Source organism: Corylus avellana, chromosome 1 (genome assembly GCF_965113065.1).
Source record: "Corylus avellana chromosome 1, dhCorAvel1.hap1.2, whole genome shotgun sequence".
In the NCBI taxonomy this organism is placed as follows: domain Eukaryota; kingdom Viridiplantae; phylum Streptophyta; class Magnoliopsida; order Fagales; family Betulaceae; genus Corylus; species Corylus avellana.
In genome coordinates this window covers 19,386,269-19,407,239 of record NC_142490.1, presented here as the reverse complement: position 1 = coordinate 19,407,239, position 20,971 = coordinate 19,386,269, and the positions used below count along the sequence as shown (strand labels likewise).

The 20,971-nt window shown below is 36.4% G+C and overlaps 1 protein-coding gene across 1 annotated transcript; it reads right to left on the bottom strand.

Annotated features, from left to right (window-relative positions):
• Nucleotides 1–4,682: 4,682 nt before the first annotated feature.
• LOC148588061 (putative leucine-rich repeat receptor-like serine/threonine-protein kinase At3g14840) lies at nt 4,683–18,491 on the bottom strand. The gene is made up of 24 exons (XM_088512308.1): nt 18,312–18,491; nt 17,867–18,041; nt 17,573–17,644; nt 17,406–17,474; nt 17,256–17,324; nt 17,114–17,185; nt 16,907–16,978; nt 16,722–16,793; nt 16,552–16,623; nt 16,353–16,424; nt 16,187–16,258; nt 15,164–15,232; nt 14,549–14,614; nt 14,003–14,068; nt 13,862–13,897; nt 8,493–8,533; nt 7,924–8,303; nt 7,651–7,846; nt 7,091–7,231; nt 6,876–6,994; nt 6,484–6,694; nt 6,159–6,396; nt 5,495–5,645; nt 4,683–5,295 (listed from the first exon to the last, which is right to left on the bottom strand). Exons 1-24 carry the CDS (start codon nt 18,454–18,456, stop codon nt 4,942–4,944), a joined length of 3,030 nt encoding a protein of 1,009 aa, XP_088368434.1. The 5' UTR covers nt 18,457–18,491; the 3' UTR covers nt 4,683–4,941.
• Nucleotides 18,492–20,971: the final 2,480 nt, after the last annotated feature.

Genomic DNA, 20,971 nt, shown 5'->3' with positions numbered 1-20,971 from the left:
CTACATTCAGCTCAACATTTTAGCTATCCAGTTATTCTATTTAAAATATTTTTTCTTTATCTATTTTCACTATTCTCAAAGAGGAGAGAGAACCAGATTATTTTTTAATTAATTTAAATTATGAAATGTTGAGCTACAGTGCTCACCAAATTTGTTGAGCATAGGTGCAGGCTTTGGGGCTCGAGATACGGTGATGAGACAGATGTAGGTTCGTACGCTTGGGTCGCTATTGGTCTTGACTTTTCTTGGCGATTGCTTGCGCGACAAGGTGACGAGCTCAAGATTTGGTAGACGAGGGGGGTTGGTGGCAACCTTCTCGTTGAGGGGTAACTCGAGACCCTTCTATGCGAGTTGGGTGGCGGCCATTCGTGAGTGGCTCACGGGTGGGTCAAATGTGACCTGCGAGATACTTCATAGGCCCTTGGGCTTTGTTTATGTAAATAAGGACCTTTTCATCATGCCGACCTTCGGGCCCGACCCTCGGGCTGGATTTCCATGCAAATAAGAATCTGGTCCGATTTCCATGCAAGCCAAGCAAAATAGTTTCCCAAATTGACATCAAGTCATGTGAGCCAATGAGCCACCATTCCATGTCGCTTTTCTGTATAGTTTTTGAAAAAAAAAAAAAAAAATGATTTTAAAAGAATTTATGGGTGCTAAGAGCATGTTTGGGTTGCGTTTGAGAAATAGCATTTTTAAGTTAAAAAAAACGTTTTTTACTTTTTAAACTTTGATTAAAAGTGTATTTTAGTCAATTTTTTTTGCTTTTTAAAAACCTTCGGTTAGTCGTGGTAGATTTGTCGCATCCGTTGATTAGTATACGTTGGACTGTTTATGTCGACTACAATCCATCTGGGTTTTGGATTAGATGGACTTCAAAGTTTGAAAGAGAAGAAACAACCAGATTGTTTATGAATATTTTATATATGGAAAATGCTCTCTATCTAATGTTTCAGAGCCGAAGCCATGGCTATTCATACTTGGATTCAACACGTCAAAGCTCATAATGGCTGATGTGATATGAGTTTTTGACAAAAGAAAAGCGAGAGAAGCCGTGGATAAAAGAATTTTTTCTTTTTGTCTTTTACTTTTGTTTTCTTTTTTGTTTTATTTTTTTACTATTTTTTATAGTAGAATTTTCTCGTAAGTGTTCCGTGGGACCGTGGGAATTGGTATCAACTTATTTTATTCCCTTCTTTTCTCAAGTCCCTTGAGTATTTGTCACGTAAATAAATGTTCAGAACAATTTTAATTAGACAATGTCATTGCAAGCCGCTTTCTCCAAAGTTTGTTTCATTTGATATTAAAACTATCCACATTGTTAAATATGAGATCAAATATAAATCATCGAGTATGAAATTGAAGGAGTTACAGCTTGGTGGTCTAGTCACAGAAGGGCTGATGAGTATGTATTTGCATTGAATATTCATAGATGAGTAGAATTGCAGAAAGAGAAATGGCTATCAAGTGAGTGTCAATAGAGTAGTTCGAAGTGGACATCAGCTACAAAGCGTGATAAAATGTTATGATCTTAGATAATCATGTATATATAAACTCTTAGGCACTCTTTCTTTACAAATTAGTTTAAAACAAATTTTGAGTTCTTTACAAATTGGTTTAAAACAAATTTTGAGTAAAACTAATGATTGAAAATCGGCTGAATTTTGACTCACTTGTTTATGGGTAAAGTTGAACAACTTTGTGCTTGATGTGACATCAACAGACAGTGCATGGCCGATTTTATTGACAAAGTTGTTGGCATTTTCCTTGTCTTATTTTGCTTTCTCAGGCGACCTTTCAACTGCTTAATTTTTCATAACACTACAGTACAGAGCAAGCGATGCTTGTGATGCAATTGATAAGCATGATACTTCTCTCTGTAAACAAACATGTCTAGATCTGATTGAAGAAATAAACAAATCAGTTGCTTCCAACACTTGCCAACGGAAAAGAGGGGATAATGCATGGACCAATTATTTATTGCGACATGTGCTAGACCATCTTCTACAGTCTCTTTAGCTACTTGGCACAACCTTTGTCTGTCAAATAATTTTTTTTTTCAATTAAAATAATTAAAACAACTTATTCGGTGTTTAAAATAATATTACTTATAACCATATCATATTTATTTTGAATGTCAGAGATTATTTAAAATGTCTACTTGCATAGAGAATATATAATATAGTGATTACAACTATCAAAGTATGAAAAAAAGTGTTCATTGTCTAATGGATAGGACAAAGAGTCTTCACAACTTTTAGAATATGTTAAAATCCTATTGGGAGGCAAATTATTTGCATGTCGTTTTTTGATACTTGTATAGGAATGTTAGAGTAAAGTTGAAGTCTTAAGAATGCTAAAAAGAACTTTTAACACACAAAAAATTCGTTTGAAGAAAAATGTAATTATTTGGTAAAATTAATTAAATGCGCTTTTAAGGGTCCAAAAAGCATAAAAATTGTCAGAAAGGAGTTTTGGCAAAAACTTACAAATGAAGCTTTTGCTCAAAAGTTTTTTTTGACTTAAAAGCTATATTTCTCAAATACAATCTCAAAGAAGCTCTTAGTTTAAGTCATTCTGGGGTAGATTTATACTCGACTAGCTCCAACTAGTTTCATTCTACCATTATTCTTTACATGTCATTGTGGGGGTAGATTTATACACAACTGCAACTTGTCATGGTCAATTTCATTCTACCATTATTCCCTTTTTTTTAAAAAAAAAAAAAAAAAAAAAAAAAAAATTCTTCTATTTCATTCCCAACAAGTCCCACCGAAGTTGTAGCTACATGAGCTTATGGACAAGGCTTCTTCTGCCTTAGTATGTCTCCATTGGGAGTTTCTATATATGGTTGTTTTTGAAGAAAAAAGATGGATTTATGCGGATGTACTTAGACTATCGGGAGTTGAATCGAGTGACAGTGAAAAACAAAAGTACCCCTGACACAGATTGACGATCTATTTGATCACTTGTATGGTGCCAATGTGTTCTCTAAATAGATCTTTGATTAGGGTATCAGCTGAGGATCATGCATAAATATGCACATAACACGACATTTAAAACCTTGTACAACCATTACGAGTTTTTGCTCATACAATTTAGGTTGGTTAATGCACCATCAATCTTTATTGGTAAACTGAATATTTCACAACTACTTGAATTAGTTTGTGGTCGTGTTCATTAATGATATCCTGATGTTGATGTACTCGACGAGTCGAGAAAAACACAATGATCATTTTTTCAAGTGGTGTTGGAGAATCGGAGATACTGCCAAAAAAAAAAAAAAAAGTGTTGCACTTTAAGTTTTCAGTTAACAGAAAGAGATACTTTATAAGAGCAAAAATGGCTCACACAACACACATTAAGTTATGTTTATGCTAGTGACATATGGTGTTTCAAAAGGTCAGTGTTTGTAGTTATAGAAAAAATATATATAGCATATTTTCCGCTGCGTGGATTATTATGAATAGTAGTAGTGACATTCTAACATTATTCCCTTTAAAAATAAAAAAATAAATATATTATAAATCCCTAAGTCAACGCGCTAAAACTGTAAAATCCCTTTTTTTCTTTTTTCTTTTTTCGAATTTTTTCGAATTTTTACTCTCTGGGTTAATCAAAATGCCAAATAAATCTCTACCGTTAAATTTTCTCAAATTTTTGTAACGCTCATTAGTCCCAATCAAAATGTACAGTTTTGATTGGAACTAACTTCAGTCTAATTTTTAATCTTATGTGTCTACAGTGGATACATAGGATCAAGACTCATCATTTTGTAAAAGGACCCAGTAATAATGAAATCACAGTAACCCCTCCTTTACCAATCACTCTCTTCCTAGCGGTGGCATGAGCTGCCACAACTTGTCGGAGCTCCTTAAGGGCTTGAACTCTAGCTTGACCCTTGACCTTCTTTAGCGTTTCGAGAAGCTCCAATGCCCTTCCCTCTATGTTTTCCAATTTTGTGTTCATAAGCAAATACTTCAGTTGATGAGTTTTGATCCTACGTGTCCACTGTGGACACGTAGGATCAAAAACTGGAATGAAGTTAATTAGTCCCAATCAAAACGGTACGTTTTGATTGGAATTAACGGGCGTTACACAAATTTGAGAAAATTTAACAGTTAAAATTTATTTAGCATTTCGATTAAGTCAGGGAGTAAAAAAATAAAAAAATTCGGGATTTTACAGTTTTGACGGGTTGGCTCATGAATTTATAATATATTTATCCTTTTAAAAAATAAAAATAAAATAAAATCAGCCTTAGTATGTCTCCATGGGGAGTTTCTATGGTTGTTCTTGAAGAAAAGAGATGGATTTATGCACATGTGATATCTAAGGAAGGCGTCTTGGTGGATTCAAGCAAGATTGAACCGGTTGCCAAGTGGGAGACACCGACCAACATTCAAGAAGTTCGCATCTTTCTAGGGCTGGTCGAGTACTATCAGAAATTTGTTGAAAGATTCTCTGAAATCTCTGATCCATTGACCACATTAACAAGGAAAAATGCTCAGTATATCTGAATTAAAGCTTGTGAGGAAATAAAGCTACTAGAAGTTAAAGCGGAGGCTAGTTAATCGATTACTTTCACAACATGCCTTAATCTAAATCATCAACTTTGGGTAGATTATCATCTGTTGATCCAATATTTATCCCTAAATTGCACAGGAAACACAAGCTTGCTGCAAAAGGGGTATCACATCACAACTTCTCAGGTAAAGCCATGGGAAAATAGCATGAGCTACCATATCAAATGTTTTAATCATGTAAATATTGAATTTCTTCTAATTAATGTATCTTCCACTCCAAGTTACAACATTTTTTAACCCAAGAATGGTAACCAAACACAAATATTTTACAACCAGAGGATTCAATATAATTTCTTATCATTAAGCAAAAAATTTCATCACCGGGAGGGCAATTTTATGCTCATTTTACCGAGAATTAAGATCGACTTGATAGTGTAGTAGAAGAGCCGATCCACGTGGCATCTGATGATTGAATGAGACTTTGAGTGTCACTTGAGCTCTGTCCTAGGATCTGATCAAACTGGTCTCTTAAAGCCTTAAATCTCAACTCATCAGCATAAATACTTGGATCCATGATCAACTCATGAACAACAGTTCGACCTTCAAGCATGCTCACTACTGCAGACATTGTGGGTCGAAGTGCTGGCGATGGATTAGTACATAAGAGAGCTACTTTAAGGATTCTTACTGCCTCTTCTTTACTGAAGTTAGACCCCAAGTTTGGATCCACCAACTCCATCAAGTTTCCTTTTTGTTGTAAAACAAGGGCCTATATAAGAATGGAGAAAAAAATGGACAAGGAAACAAATTAGCATTAGATGATAAGTTTATAACTTATAATGAAAACCAAAAATGAAAATTTTTCCAAGATTCATGATATTTGTATATTGTCAACATTCTGATCTCAAACATTTCATATTATATCGTTATTCACGGCTCCTCTACAAATTGAAGAACACCTATCTTACCCAATCTAGAAGGCACACAAAATCCTCATTAGGTCGAAATTTCATGTTGTTCTTCCCAGCAACAATTTCCAATGCAACAATTCCAAAACTATATACATCTGCTTTATATGTTAAATACCCCCATAATGCATATTCTGGTGCCATGTATCCTCTGCAAAAAAATATCATTCTATTAGTAAGGGTTCACTGGTAGGAGGTTACAAGCTTCACTATCAAACACCTACATAACAGAAGAATTTTGTCCTTGGAAATTGTTAATTAAAGCAGTCATGCACTATTAGCCATACAGGGAAACCTGAATATATAAATACAATTTTCATGGTACTGCACCAGCTAATAAGAGTGCAATTAGATTGCAATTGTAGATCATACCAGTGTTTCGTGCCTAGAAAATGATTTGTGAAGCAGAGATACTAACACGAGTGAATTAGATTGCAAAAGCAGATGGCTAACATAGACAACCTAGTAGAAATAGATAAGCCAGGACTTTCTCCATGGTACTGCACATGCTCAAACTCGTGTATGGATAACTTCAATTTCCACCTTATTTGGATTTACTATTAAGGCAAGAAACTTGACTTAAGAGACATTATCATGCGTATTTTCTTAAAAACAAAAGAAAATGTTCATATCAGAGTGAAGGAAATATATAAAGATAGCTCACATAGTTCCTGCAACTCGGGTGCTAATGTAGGTGTTCTCCTCTTCATCGAGCTTGGCCAACCCAAAATCAGAAATCTTAGGTGTAAGGTCCCTATCCAGTAGTACATTGGTAGTTTTGATGTCCCTATGAACAATTTTCAGTGGTGATTCCTCATGCAAGAAAGTCAGTCCTCTTGCTATGCCGACGCATATTTTATGCCTTGTAGGCCAGTCCAATTTCACTCCGCCACCCTCTGGATCTGCAATTGGTGCATATAGCTCAATCAATGATATGATTCAAGGCTTTCAATTCCTATTATTCATGCCAAGGATAAAACACAGCTTACCAAACAAAGCATGTGCAAGGCTATTGTTTTCCATGTATTCATATACCAACAATAATTGATTTCGTTCAATACAACATCCATACAGCTTAACAACATTCGGATGTTGTAAACCAGAAATCATTCCTATTTCATTCACGAACTCTCGATTTCCTTGCTTTGATTTAGAAGAAAGTTGCTTAACGGCAATTATGGTACTATCTAATAAAGTGCCCTGCATTGAAAGTATGGATTATTGGTTATGTATAAACTGTATCCGAAAATGTAACGAACCAGTAAAAGTTGTGAAAGAGAGAATATATATATATATATATATATATATATATATATATATATATATATATATATAATGCTTTCACACAAAGATAGAAGACGATGATGGAATAGTAGATTACCTTGTATACAGCTCCAAAGCCACCTTCCCCAAGCTTGTTTGCAGCATCAAAATTGTTTGTGGCAACTTTAATTTGTCTAAAGGTAAAAAAACCAGTTTGCAGATCTAATCCTTTCAGCTCTGCAAAAGGAACGAGGTCAAGTTGTTGGACTGCATCCTAAACATTACAAGAATGCTTGGGTGCTCTGACTAGTTAGTACATCTGAACTAAATTACCTTGTTCCCTTGATGTCTTGCCTCCTAAATAGCCTTTCCAACGAAGAATTCCTAAAATCATGAAAACAAGGCTTGACAACAAAACTGCAGTTCCAACAGCAAGGAATATCTTCTTTTTTCTGTCATTGGGAGGCTTGAAATCTGCAGAAAAAGGTAGCAAACAACAGTGATTGTACGACAGCATTTTGTTTCTAGTCTGTACTAGCATAAACGTATATATAGGTGAATCTAGTGTAAAAGAGGATACTTCTCAATGGTTCAAGACATAGATTAACTAATAAAGAAGAACAAAAGAAAGGTATAAGAGAAAAATCTGGGTAAGTCTTCCACCAAGCTGCACATTAACTTTCTTTCAAGTATTTTATGTTGCATCCAGTGGTTATGGGGATTGCTGCATCCACAGTAATTTAAACTTCTTTATTTTGTCAATCTACTCCAAGAGTACAAGACATGGAAAATAGAGAAATTCAACACAGTATGAGAGAGAGAGAGTGGCATAATGTAGTAATGTCTCATGATGTTAAAGAAGGAACACAGAAGGTACAACCTATATTACTCACCAGAGTCTATGGTGATAGCTGATATAAGAGGACCATATGTTCCTCTCTTTGGGATATCTTTTGTCCCTTTCCCAGCCCAATAAAAGCGAACCTCCAAAGCTTTATTGTTAACAATTGCTGTAAAATTCCTAATGACAGCTTTGTCAACTCCTTGTGCTTCCTTTTCAATATCAAAATCTTTCAGCACCAAGTCATTCTGTAACAAAAGTAATTCAGTTGAATTATCTTCTATAGCATACAGAGAAGGAAAACAATCTCATTGACCACCTCTACCTGTATATAAACATCAAACATCCGTCTTCCGACACTGTAAAAAGATCTATTGTCTCGGAGTATTATCTTAGCAAAATGAAGGTTCACAGTATAATTTCCATTTGCCAAGCAGCGCGCATAATATGTAAGAGATAGAGGAGAGAGACGTGCATTCATGTATAACAGGGAGTCGTTCATTCTGAGCCTCGATTCATTTTCTGCTACATAGTCCTTTGAGGTACTCCAAACATCCCAAAAATCTCCAGTGCTACTAAAGCCCCAAGTATCATCTCTCATGCGAACAAATTTTGCTGCACCTCCCGGCTCTAAATCTTCTTCATACTTGATGTCTCCAATGGTGGTTGCCCTTCCACCACAATTTATATGCAATGAGTAATGATCTGGAGAGTATCATTACAAGGTAATAAGGTGCAAACCAAACATGATAGAAGATATATTCAATGAAGTTTGATAGTTAAATCTTGTTGTTATGCAGTATAAAAAATTGGCCAATTTCTTGTGTCTTTTTTTTTTGTTTTTAATAAAAATTTGAAAAAGTAAAAATACTGTTTTGGGTCTAACAAATGTACCTTTTGAACATGGATTATTCTTCAGACACTCTGTAAGTATTCTAAAATAAAATATAGCACAAAGAAGAAGAATTAGGATGTTAAAAACAGAATTGAAACAAAACATAGAAAATAAAAAAGAGGGTCCTCCTTCTTAGAAGTTTAATATATTAGATGTGTTAGAGGAATTTAGGGTTTGCATGTAAAGAGAAGAAAGAAGAGGCTGTGTTATTTTTCACGTAGCCTTCTCCTCTCATACTTCATATATATATATATCTAATGTAACATTGAGTACAAAGACCAAAATACCCCATATAATATATTAACCCTAATATGCTCATCTAACACTCCCCCTCAAGCTGGAGCATATATATCATATAAGCCCAGCTTGGAACAAATAAACTCTAACTTCTTTCGACACAAAGACTTTGTAAACATATCAGCTAGTTGATCTCCAGACTTCACAAATGGTGTAGATATATCTCTGCTGAGTATCTTATCTCGAACAAAGTGACAATCGACCTCAATATGCTTAGTTCTTTCATGAAAAACAGAGTTAGATGCAATATGTATAGCGGCTTGATTGTCACAAAATAATGGGATAGGAGTAGGAGCAGTGAATCCAATCTCCTGTAGGAAATGTTGTAACCACGTCAATTCACTAGCAGTATTAGACATTGCCCTGTATTCTGCCTCAGCACTCGACCGTGCCACCACCGTTTGTTTCTTACTTTTCCAAGTCACCAGATTACCACCCAAGAATGTGCAATACCCTGTAGTAGATCGCCTATCTGGGAGGGAACCTGCCCAATCTGCATCAGTAAACCCTTCTACCCGGAGGTGTCCATTCGGTCTATACAATATCCCAAGGCCAGGAGCTCCTTTCAAATATCGAATAATACGAGTAACAACTTCCCAATGTAAAACTCTAGGAGCCTCCAAGAATTGACTAACAACACCAACTGCATATGAAATGTCTGGCCTAGTAATAGTGAGATAATTCAACTTTCCAACCAAACGACGATACCTACTAGGATCTTCAAATAATTCTCCTTCATCTTTTACTAATTTCTGATTAGGATCCATTGGAGTGTCAACAGGACGAGCACCCAGGAGACCTGTCTCTTCTAACAAATCAAGTGCATATTTTCTTTGAGATAAATTGATACCCTTTTGGGATCTAGCAACTTCAATCCCCAAGAAATATCTGAGTTTTCCCAAATCTTTAGTATGAAACTTCTGCTGTAAAAACAGTTTCAATCGAGCGATACCTCCTGAATCATCCCCTGTAATCACAATGTCATCCACATATACCACAAGAAGAATGTAGCCTGCATTTGTATGCAAGTGAAATACTGAATGATCTGTTTGACAACGCTGAAGACCAAACTCCATAACGGCCTCAGAGAACTTCCCAAACCATGCCCGTGGAGATTGCTTGAGACCATACAAAGCCTTCTTTAACTTACAAACACAACTCCGATACTCCCCCTGAGCAACAAACCCAGGTGGTTGCTCCATATAAACTTCCTCATGTAAATCCCCATGTAAAAAGGCATTTTTGACGTCCAACTGAAATAAGGGCCAATTAAGATTAGCAGCCAAAGAAATAAGAATACGAACGGAAGAGATTTTGGCAACTGGAGAAAACGTCTCATCATAATCAATACCATATGTCTGTGTATAACCCTTAGCAACCAAACGAGCTTTCAACCGTTCAACAGAACCATCAGGATTAAACTTAACCGTGTATACCCATTTGCAACCAACAGTCTTCTTAGCAGGGGGTAATGGAACAAGTTCCCACGTACCACTTTGATGTAAGGCCTTCATTTCCAATTCCATAGCTTGCCTCCAACCAGAGTCAGATAAGGCATCCTGCACTGTCTTTGGGGTGGAAACAGTGGAAAGATGGGAAATAAAGCAAAAATGGGAAGGAGATAAAGAACTAGTGGATACAAACTGACTGATAGGATGTTTAGTAGTGCAAGAACGTGTACCTTTCCGTAGGGCAATGGGCAAGGAATCAGATGCAGGTGCCAGTGGATCCGAAGACGGGGAGGATGATGGTGGAGGTGCAGGAGCTGATGGTCGTGGCCGACGTGTATAAACCTGGAGAGGAGCAGGTGAAGGTGGAGGCAACATGACAGACTTAGAGAGATATGGAACAGGCAGCGGAACAGACGCGACATCAGGCTCAAGAGTAGACGCTCCAAAAGACGCATCAACAGGAAAATAGGAAAGAGACTCAACAAAGGTGACATCGGCGCTAGTAAAGTAGCGGCGAAGAACAGGACTATAACAACGATATCCTTTCTGAGTTGGGGAATAACCAAGAAAGACACATTTGGTAGAACGAGGATCAAGTTTATCATAACCAGGACCTAAATTATGAACATAACAAACACACCCAAAAACCCTAAGTGGTAAGGCAAATGGGGGTGAAGAACAGTATAACAGAGAATGAGGAGAAGCGCCATCTAAGACCGAGGAGGGCATTCGATTAATGAGGTAACAAGCAGTAAGAACAGCGTCACTCCAAAAATGTTTGGGGACATGCATATGAAATAAGAGACAACGTGCAACATCCAATAAATGACGATTCTTGCGTTCAGCCACTCCATTTTGTTGTGGAGTGTGAGCACATGATGTTTGATGGATAATGCCTTTATCAGACAAATAAGAGGCAAAAGAACTAGATGTGTATTCTTTGGCATTATCAGAACGCAAAATACGAATTTTCTTAGTAAATTGAGTCTTAATCATATTACGAAAAATCCGGAAAACAGAAAATAACTCTGAACGATTTTTCATTAAAAATAGCCAAGTCATACGGGAAAAATCATCCACAAAGGTCACAAAATAATGAAATTTATTGGATGCAATATTCATTGGACCCCATACATCAGAATGAACTAACTCAAAAGGATGTGAAACACGACTAACAACTCTTGACGGAAAAGAAACACGACGGTGCTTACTAAGCTGACAAGCTTCGCAAGACACGGACAACTCGTTTCGAAGACTTGGGACTTGATGCTTCAATGTAGGAAGGGAAGGATGACCAAGACGACAATGCCACTGAAGAGCTGAGGTTGACGACTGTAAAGCACATGAGGAAAATGAAGGTGCAAGATCCAGATAATATAAGCCACCAACTTCATGCCCCATACCAATCATCCTCCTCGTCTTGAGATCCTGAAAAATGCACAAAGAAGGGTAAAAACTGACAGAACAATTAAGAGCTTTGGTAATTTTACTAATGGATAACAAATTAAAAGGAAAACCAGGAACGTGTAGAACAGAAAGCAACTCAATATCTGGACTCAAATGGGTATGGCCAGAGCCGGCTACGGTGGAGAGGGAACCATTAGCTAGGGTGACACTGTGGGGTGTATCAACAGGACGATAATCAGAGAGAGAAGTGGACGAACCAGTCATATGCTCATTGGCGCCAGAATCAATAATCCAAGAGTCGCGAGTGGAGGATAAAAGACAGTGAGATGCAGTACCTGACTGAGCAAGAGTAGCAGTGGAAGAGGTAGAAGCCCGCTTATGGGTTAAGAACTGAGCATACTCATCTTTCGGAATGGAGATCAAATCATTGTCGAAGTGTGAGCTCGAGCTAACAGGTGGTCCAGATGGAGCTGGGAAATCAGCATGAGAAGCAACCTGATTGGCCAACCCAGATGGGGTGCCATGTAAATCCCAACAAAAATCCACAGAATGATTAGTACGACCACAATGAGTGCATTTGCGAGTCCCACGACCTCCAATGCGACCTCCGCCTCGAGAATCACGTCCACCACGAAAACCACGACCACCATGACCACCCCGTCCCCCACGAGAACTACCATAACTTCCACGGGCAGCAATAAAGGCAGCACGCTCACTAGTACGCTCAGAACTTATCTGAGAGCTACGATCAGTAAGAGTAGCACGCTGAATCCGAGAAAAGACTTCAGGAAGTGAGGGAAGTGTAGAACCCCCCAAAATCTGCGCACGAACCGACTCAAACTCAGGTTTCAAGCCAAGAAGAAACCGAACCACATCCACATCTTGACGTTGCTGTTCCATTTTCTTCAGGTCCTTAGAGAGCGGTTGGTACAAGTTTCGCTCCTTGCAAATAGCCACAACTTGGTTGTAGTACTCATCCACAGTTTGATCACCTTGTTCAAGTCCAAAATACTGTTTACACACTTCATAAATTCGAGTAATATTCCCAGTTCCAGAGTACATGTGACTAAGATGATCCCAAATGTCCTTGGCACTAGGCAAGTAGATGCATGAAGATCCAATGTGAGACTCAATACTATTCAACATAAGAGAGATAATTTGATTATCTTCTTGTTCCCAAAGGCTAGGAGGATACTCTGTAGGCATACCCGAGGTTAAGTGAATAAACAAACCCTTGCCTTTGAGAAAAACTTCAACAGACCTTGCCCAATAAATATAATTCTTGCCATTGAGCTTCACAAGAGTCATAGGAGCATTAACGAAGGAAGTTTCAAGTTTAGAGGCCATAATCTCAACAACAAAGAAGCCAGACTCCACAGAAATACAAAAAAAATAATAGGAACTGTAACAACCACTTAAAAGGAATGGGAGAAAAAAAAAATCCAAAACCAGAAACTCGCCGGAGGTTCGCCGGAGACTCGCCGGAGGTTCGCCGGAGACTCGCCGGAGACCGTCGAAACTCGTCGGGGACAGGCAGACCACGCCGGAAATCCCACTGGAAGGACCAAAACTAGAAGCTAAGCCAAACAGGGACCTGCGCAGGAGACTTACCGGAGGCTGGCCGGAAACTTGCCGGAAACTCGCCGGAAATACACTGAAACACGCCGGTGTCTGACAGACCTCACCGGTGATACCAAAACCCACAGCGACAGACCCAAGCGACTACCACAGAACACGTCGGCAAACCACCACAGACTCAGTCGACGACCACACTTCAACGACAACCCAGTTTCACTGTAACCTGCCGGCAGCCATATACTTCACCAACAACCACAGACTAGACCGTAAATACACCACAAACCACACCGGCGACCATCTATCCCCAATCACTATTCGCGGGCATGAAGCCCACGTCTCACAATTCCACGCTCAGCAGGAGAAAACTAGGATTCGGGTAAAAAAAAATATATTAATAAAGAAGGGAGGAAGAAGCGGGGTGAGAGATGCAGTCAATAGTTATGGCTCTGATACCATGTTAGAGGAATTTAGGGTTTGCATGTAAAGAGAAGAAAGAAGAGGCTGTGTTATTTTTCACGTAGCCTTCTCCTCTCATACTTCATATATATATATATCTAATGTAACATTGAGTACAAAGACCAAAATACCCCATATAATATATTAACCCTAATATGCTCATCTAACAAGATGCTTACGAGTTCTCCGATCCAGAAAAGCTTCTGAACAAATTTCTGTGGAATAAAAAGTTAGTTCCACAAATAAAAATTACAAGTAGATGAAGGAAGCAAGTTGTAATGATCAAGTATGTTTCTGTTAAGGGGAAAAAATTTTCTTACAGGGTGTCTGGACAAGTATTTGGTGCAGAGCTTGTGGAAAAATTATTATAAGATATGTCTATTTGGCTGCACAAAAGAATAATTCTTTTAGTCTTTGCAATCCATCCCCTTCACCCCACCCCACTAAAACAGTATTGCGATCTATTTACAATATCACAACATTTCTAAGAATTCATACTGGATTTTTTGAAGCTAAACAAACGCTGGTGCCATTTGGGATTAAATTGCCAGATATAAAAGAAAACATCAAATAATGGAATGAAAAATTGAAGCTCTTCCGAGGTACTTGGAGGAAGATGGAAATGAAGTTGACAAGAAAAGGGTCAACCACTGGACATGGGAGAATGTTCCCCACAACTTACACCTACTGAGGTCAGCCGATGAAGCACCATCCACAGTAGGATTTCATGTATATGTATCTAGATATATAAGGCATTATGTTAACAACTTAAATGAATATGCTTCAGCAGTCCAAAATAAATCTATTACATAAATAAATGGAAATCTCATGCAAAATTAATGTAGAATTTAGGATGGAAAACATACTAGCGGCTATCTCTGCTCTTGATCCATTCTGGAATAGGCCCACCGAGAAAGTTGCCCGTCAGATATCTATCCCATGATCAACAAAAATCACATTGTCATTAGAAAAGTTCAGATTGTTCCTATTTGAAACATTTATACAGAAAAAATATTTAAATTCTAAACTTCAGTGAGCTAATTCCATATGTATGAAGCCTTCAGACATGTCTTGTTATCATAATAGCCCATTCCAAGTGGATGAGACTTCAAAATTTTGCCTCATCACTTTGTTAAGCTAGAATCCTAAAGGTGACGTCTGTGTGAATATGTGCTACTTGTAATCTAGTAATTCTGGTTCAAAGCATTTAGTATCTAAACTAGCTGCTGCATTAACTTTTCTTATAGAAAACTTATGTAGAATTGCAGTACTTGCATGGTAATAAAGTTAAAGAACTGTGTACCAAAAGCTTAAGCTATTAGCTAGGGTCATCTATGCAAAAACTGAAAAAAAAAAAGACCAAAAACCTTTGAATTGTTTTAGGAAGTAAGTCAATGTCGTATTCAAGCTTAAGACACACTAACTAGGCCCCTAGGCATCATGCTGTAAGTTAGCCATCCTCATGAATTTAGATTCCTTACATGGTGTCCAAGCTTGTTAGAACTCCAAAATATGGAATTCTTCCTTCCAATCTGTTGAAGCTGAGATCTCTGCAAAAGAAAGAAAGAAAAACAGATGTCATAAGAACAAAAAATTATAAATAATTTTTCTAGTGAACATGGTAAACATAAGAGCTACGTGTGTCTCCTAAATGAGATTGTTTTGTGGGGAACGTTATAAGGTCGAGAAAAAACAAAAAGTAAAGAGGAAGGGAATTCAAAGAGAAGGAAATTGTTAAAGTGAATTTATTAGGCAAGGGACCCTTTTTTAAGGTCTGATAACAATTTCATTACATTAAAAGGGAAATGCAAAGAAATTCCAGTCAAAATATAAGACACTTTTTTACAAAACATTTCACACCTTATTGAAGGAATAGTTTAACACAACAGGTGTTTAACTTTTGCAGGAAGGAATTAACTTCTTAAAAAATCAAAAAAGAAAAAAATGATAAGTGTAGTCGTGTGGCCACCCGATCTGGTCGAGGTGGCTACGCACGCCTGCCTCTCTGCACAGCCACCTCTGTCATGGTTTGAGGTGGCTCTGTGGCCACCAAAACAAGCCTAGTGGTCGTGTGGCCACCCTACTCTTTCATTGAGGGAGTGGTCGTGTGGCCACCTTATTTAAAATTTTTGTAATGCCACCCTTTCCGTTAGGGTTTGGGGTTAAATCAGGCGGCAAATGAGTGAAATGATTTTTATTAAAATTATAAAATTACCTTAATTAAATCATTTTTAAAAAAAAAAGGGGGGGGGGGAGAGGGGAGGGGGGGGGGTATTTTGGAAAACATTTACAAGGCCTCCGTTAGTATTTAACAGAAAATTCTAACGGGTGAGTTACATTGCAAACTTTTTAAAGTTGGATACACTAAATTGAGAGTTTTTCAACTTTAAGGGGTGAATGCAAAAGGGATGATAGTTTAGGAGAATTAAGCGAAATTTTATTATATGTTTTAATTTCCATGTTCTTCACTAAAAAGTAGAAAGAAGAATAAACAGAGTAATTACAATATTTTCAGCTGTGCCAATTCTGAGATATATGCAGGGACTGGTCCAGAGATATTGCAACTCCTCAACATCCTGAACCATAAACAAACTTCATGTGATGTAAGTGTTGCAACAAGAGGTACATTATTCCAATTGCAGAGCATTTTACAACATAAAAATGCCTTACAATTTTGCCAGGTTACTCATGTTCCGTAGTGGTGGAAAAGGTGAACCCTCTCCTGGTAAGTCACTAACCCGTCTGCATAGAATTGCATCATGAAGAACTGTTATTGTCTTCAGCAATACATTTTATTAGTTTAAAAATGAAATGAATGTATCATAGACATTATGCACTCAAGAATGTTAAATGAGATAGCAGAACTCACAGCTCTGTCAAATCACTCAAGACAGAAATGCTAGGAGGAATAGGCCCCTCAAGACCACTAGCTTGCATCTCTCTGTTAAGAACACAATTCCAATGGATTTAGATTACACCTGAAAATTTCAGGTAGAAGAGATTTACATAGCATTGTAGTAAGTAAAAAAAATCACATACAATTTCTGAAGTTGTTTCCAGCTTTGAAAGAAGTCAGGCATTCTTCCAGTGAAGTTGTTACTGCTAATCCTACTGCATATGAGCCAAATCGAAACAAGGTTGAGTGAAATAAAAAGCTGAATGTTTTCAAAGAAAAATCTAAAGTTACTGCTAGTAAAGCAATGGAAAAGATTACAACCACTTACAGTTCTTTTAATTTGGTCAGATTAGTAAAAGTGGCAGGCAACACTCCCATGAGATTGTTAGCATTAAGAATGCTGCAGTCACCAGAAGAAAACTAAGACCGGTTCAACTAACTCTAATGTTAAATTATTACGAAAATCACTGAGAATTTAAAATGATTAATCAAATGTAATTTGGAAAAAAGAAAGGAGGAAGAAAGAAAGACTGACAGTCTCTCCAAGTCCACCAAGTTCCCAAGCTCAGGAGGAACAGGTCCAGAAAACAGGTTGCTCTCTATAGTCCTTTAGGATTACAGCAGGGCTAAACCAAATGAAACCTCATAATAATTTAACAAAGAGATCCAGAGCATACAGAGCTTTAATAGTGGTAATCTTTCCCAAGTAATCAATATGTCCAGATAAGTTGTTTGCACTGATGGACCTGCACTTGATTCATTCTATTAGTTCAACAATTAGCTTTTACTTGCTGACCTTGGACATGAAAATTTAGTAAGTCATTTACAGATATTCCAACTGTGTAGAAGCCCATTCTTTTGGTATTGTACCACTAAGGTAGTTCCTATTGAGATCCCTATCAAGAAGAAAAAAAAAAAAAAAAAAAGAAGTGAGCTGTTAGTACAGAAGCTCTAAGTCTAATTGGAAGAAAAACAAATAATTGGAAGCTCTTACATTGCCTTAAGGTAGGGTAGCTTCACCAATGCTGGTGGAAGTCTACCAGCAAGATCCTGCCCTTTAAGAAATCTGCATGTCAAATTTTCCTTTAAAAAAATGATAGATTACAAATTTCGTGGTATAAACTTCATGGTAAGGTCCTAGATTAAATAGATGACTTAAAAAAAAAAAAAAACAAAACAAAACAAAACAAAACAAAAAAGAAGATGCAACTCCATTGTTACTCAACCAAGTTACATATCATATTCATACACTTAAGATTGAACTTCTCAATAAAGGAAGGGAGCTTACATGCTAACCACGTGGCATACACCATTAGGAAAGGAGCAATTGCAGTTGACAGTATTGTTGTACAATGGCCTGTCAACTGAAGATGGTGTTATCCAGTTTGAGTCATTGCATGGATCTACACTGAAATCCCAGTCTTTCTTCCCCAGTTGTGTAGCTATTTCGCGGAGGGCTTCCACTGCACACATCAAACACACATCAACTTCCCTACCAAGATTTGAAAAAACAAAAACCAAAAACCCATCTTTTCTACACAGTTATTTCCTCTGTTTCTAAGACCCAGATATTAGCTGATATATAATGGTGGTTTTCACTCTGTTTTGTTACTGTAAAGGCACACCCAAATGGCATCTAGCCATCAATAAGTAGAAACTTCAATCTAGAGAGATACCATTTGCATCAATTTGAGTTTAACCAACAAACAAAAAGAAAACCCATTTGCATATACAATAAAAAGAAGAAACTTCATCGTCCGGAAGACGACCAGCTTGTGCTTTGACGACTTTGTTTGCTCCCATGCAAATGAACAGCACTATAAGCACAGTAAAACTAAAGGTGGTTTTTGCAATACAAGGCTGGCAGAAGAATCCCATTTCTCCTCCACCAATCAACTTGGTTTGGCGTATGCTTTGCCTTCAAACTTGCCGGAGAAATGCAGATGTGTATACATTTCCCATAGCCATTTCTTTATTGTTATATATATATATATATATTTGTCTCTTTATTGTTATCTTTTGGACTCCATAGACTACTTGCCTTCTGCCCATGCCTTTTTCTGAGAGTGAGTTGGTCAGATATTTGATCCATCATTTAATATGATATCATCAAGATTGGTTCTTAAAGCCAATCCATCTGGCCTTTGGATCTGTGTGCCCGCTAGGTCTTTGACTAAATGCCATATTGGTTTCATGAATATTTTTATATATAATGCTCTTTAATTTCTAATATATATATATTATTTTTTGCCTTTTTTTTTTTTTTTTTTAAGGGACTGGTTGAGTAAATTATTTTATAAAACAATATCTAGGTAGAACCAGTAACAGATATAAGGCCTTGTTTGGTAAGAAAGTTGAAGTTGGCCTAGATACTATTCATCATCATTTCCCAAAAAAATCATCATAAAAACATTTTAACATTTTCACTTTTTATATTAAATCATTCACTTTTTATTATTATTTAAATAAAAAAATCACTACAAAATAAAATTTTTTCACTTTTTCATTTTTTTTATACTAAACATTCTTATTTTTTTTCACATCAATCTACATCAACTACAGTGTTTAGGTCAACCCATTTACCAAACACCACCTAAGTGGGGGTGACCCAGGGGCTGGCGCCCCTGGTAAAAGAAAAGTTTTTTAAAATTTTTAAGTAAAAATTTGAAGGGCACCCCTAGTAAAAATAAAAACTCTCCGGACTCCAACCTGCCCAGCAAAATCCAAAAATGTACCCCTACAAATTTTTTATTTTCTCTACTAGACTAGAGAGGACTGGCTGGACTGCAATGTCCAAAAAAATTTTAATGAATAAAAAATAGAAGTGTTTTCCTGATTTCCACCGAACACGCCAAAATTTACAAGGCACGCTGCAAGATAAGAAGAAAAAAAGTTGGGTCTTGAATCTAGTTGTGGCCGTGTCTCAGTTAGTCAGTGACTCAGTGTGTGACTCAGTGTGTGGGTGAAAGTGAAACACTAGACGAAAAAAAAAAAAAAAAAAAAAGAAAAGAAAAAGTGATTCGTGAAGAGTGGTGATGAAGAAAGTAATTTGTCATTATCTTCTTTCTTTCTAGAATTGCTTAGGAAAAAAAAAAAAAAATTTGTTGAGATAGTAGCCGGAAAATAGTCTTTAAAATTATTTTTACTTTTTAGTCTTTAATTGATAGTAAAACTCACAAGAATATTATTGCTTTGAAAAAAAAATAAAGACAATTTAATTATAAACAAGAATATTGCTTTAATTATTTGTTTTTATTGGTTTGCAGCATTGTTAGACTAACTCCATTTTGTGGTCAGTGTGTTTTCAAGAGATTCTTCAAGATAATTAATTCACTTCACTAAAAGGTACTCATTTTTCTTATACACTTATAGTAATTTAATTGTGTTTAGTTTATTTCGCAAGTAATTTAAATTATTATGTGTTTGTGATGTTGTTAGATGAAGATTTTTAATAATTACTTTGATCTTTGTATTTTTCTTTGTTGGGTAATTTGATGAGTTTGATTTGCTTCATGATACATATACTATGGTATAATTTATTTTTTGATTGTATTTATCATATTATAATAAAAATATAATACATAAAGAGAAAACAAAATTATCATTATGTTTTATTATTTTTTTGCGCCCCTAGAAACTCCAATTCCTAAATCCGCCATTGCGTAGAACAATGAGAACGCCATGAGGAACCGTAACATTTCTCTTTATAGAATTCTATGATTTTTCAATCTTGATTAGGATTTAAAATTAGTGTATCTAACGATATATTTATATACTGTCAAATGCATCAACTTTAATAAATACTATAAATTTTATTTGAAATAGGTATAATATAATCCATTAGGTGTCACTATGCAACAACACATGTTATAAGAGAACAAGATTCTCTCAATTTCATGGTTTCAATTGGAGAAGAGTAATGCTACAAGTTTTCCTACAGTTATCCTAAATGTGATGTGGCTTTTAAAATCACCGTTGAATTTGAGATGTGATTTATTGACTTGTGATCTATTGGTGATTTTAAAAGCCACATCACATTTAGGATGACTCTAGGAAGATTCTAGAAAGACTTATAGCATCAAGAGAAATGATTGGTGGTCGTCAAGAACTAGCTCAATCGGCTGGTACCACACCTAATGAAGTAGAGATTACTAGTTCAAATCCTCCTCCTCTTCGATAAAATATAAGCAAATTATTGACACCGATAATTTTTTCATAAGATATGAAGTTAATGTTGATACATCTTTAAAAAAATTTAAATCATTAAAGTTATGTGTAGGGTTAGATGTTCAAATTTTAAATTTTGATCATAAAATAAATATTATTAAAAAAAAAAAAAAAAAAACTAAACTAAACTAAACAAAATACAAAGACCAAAACATGAATTGAAGCA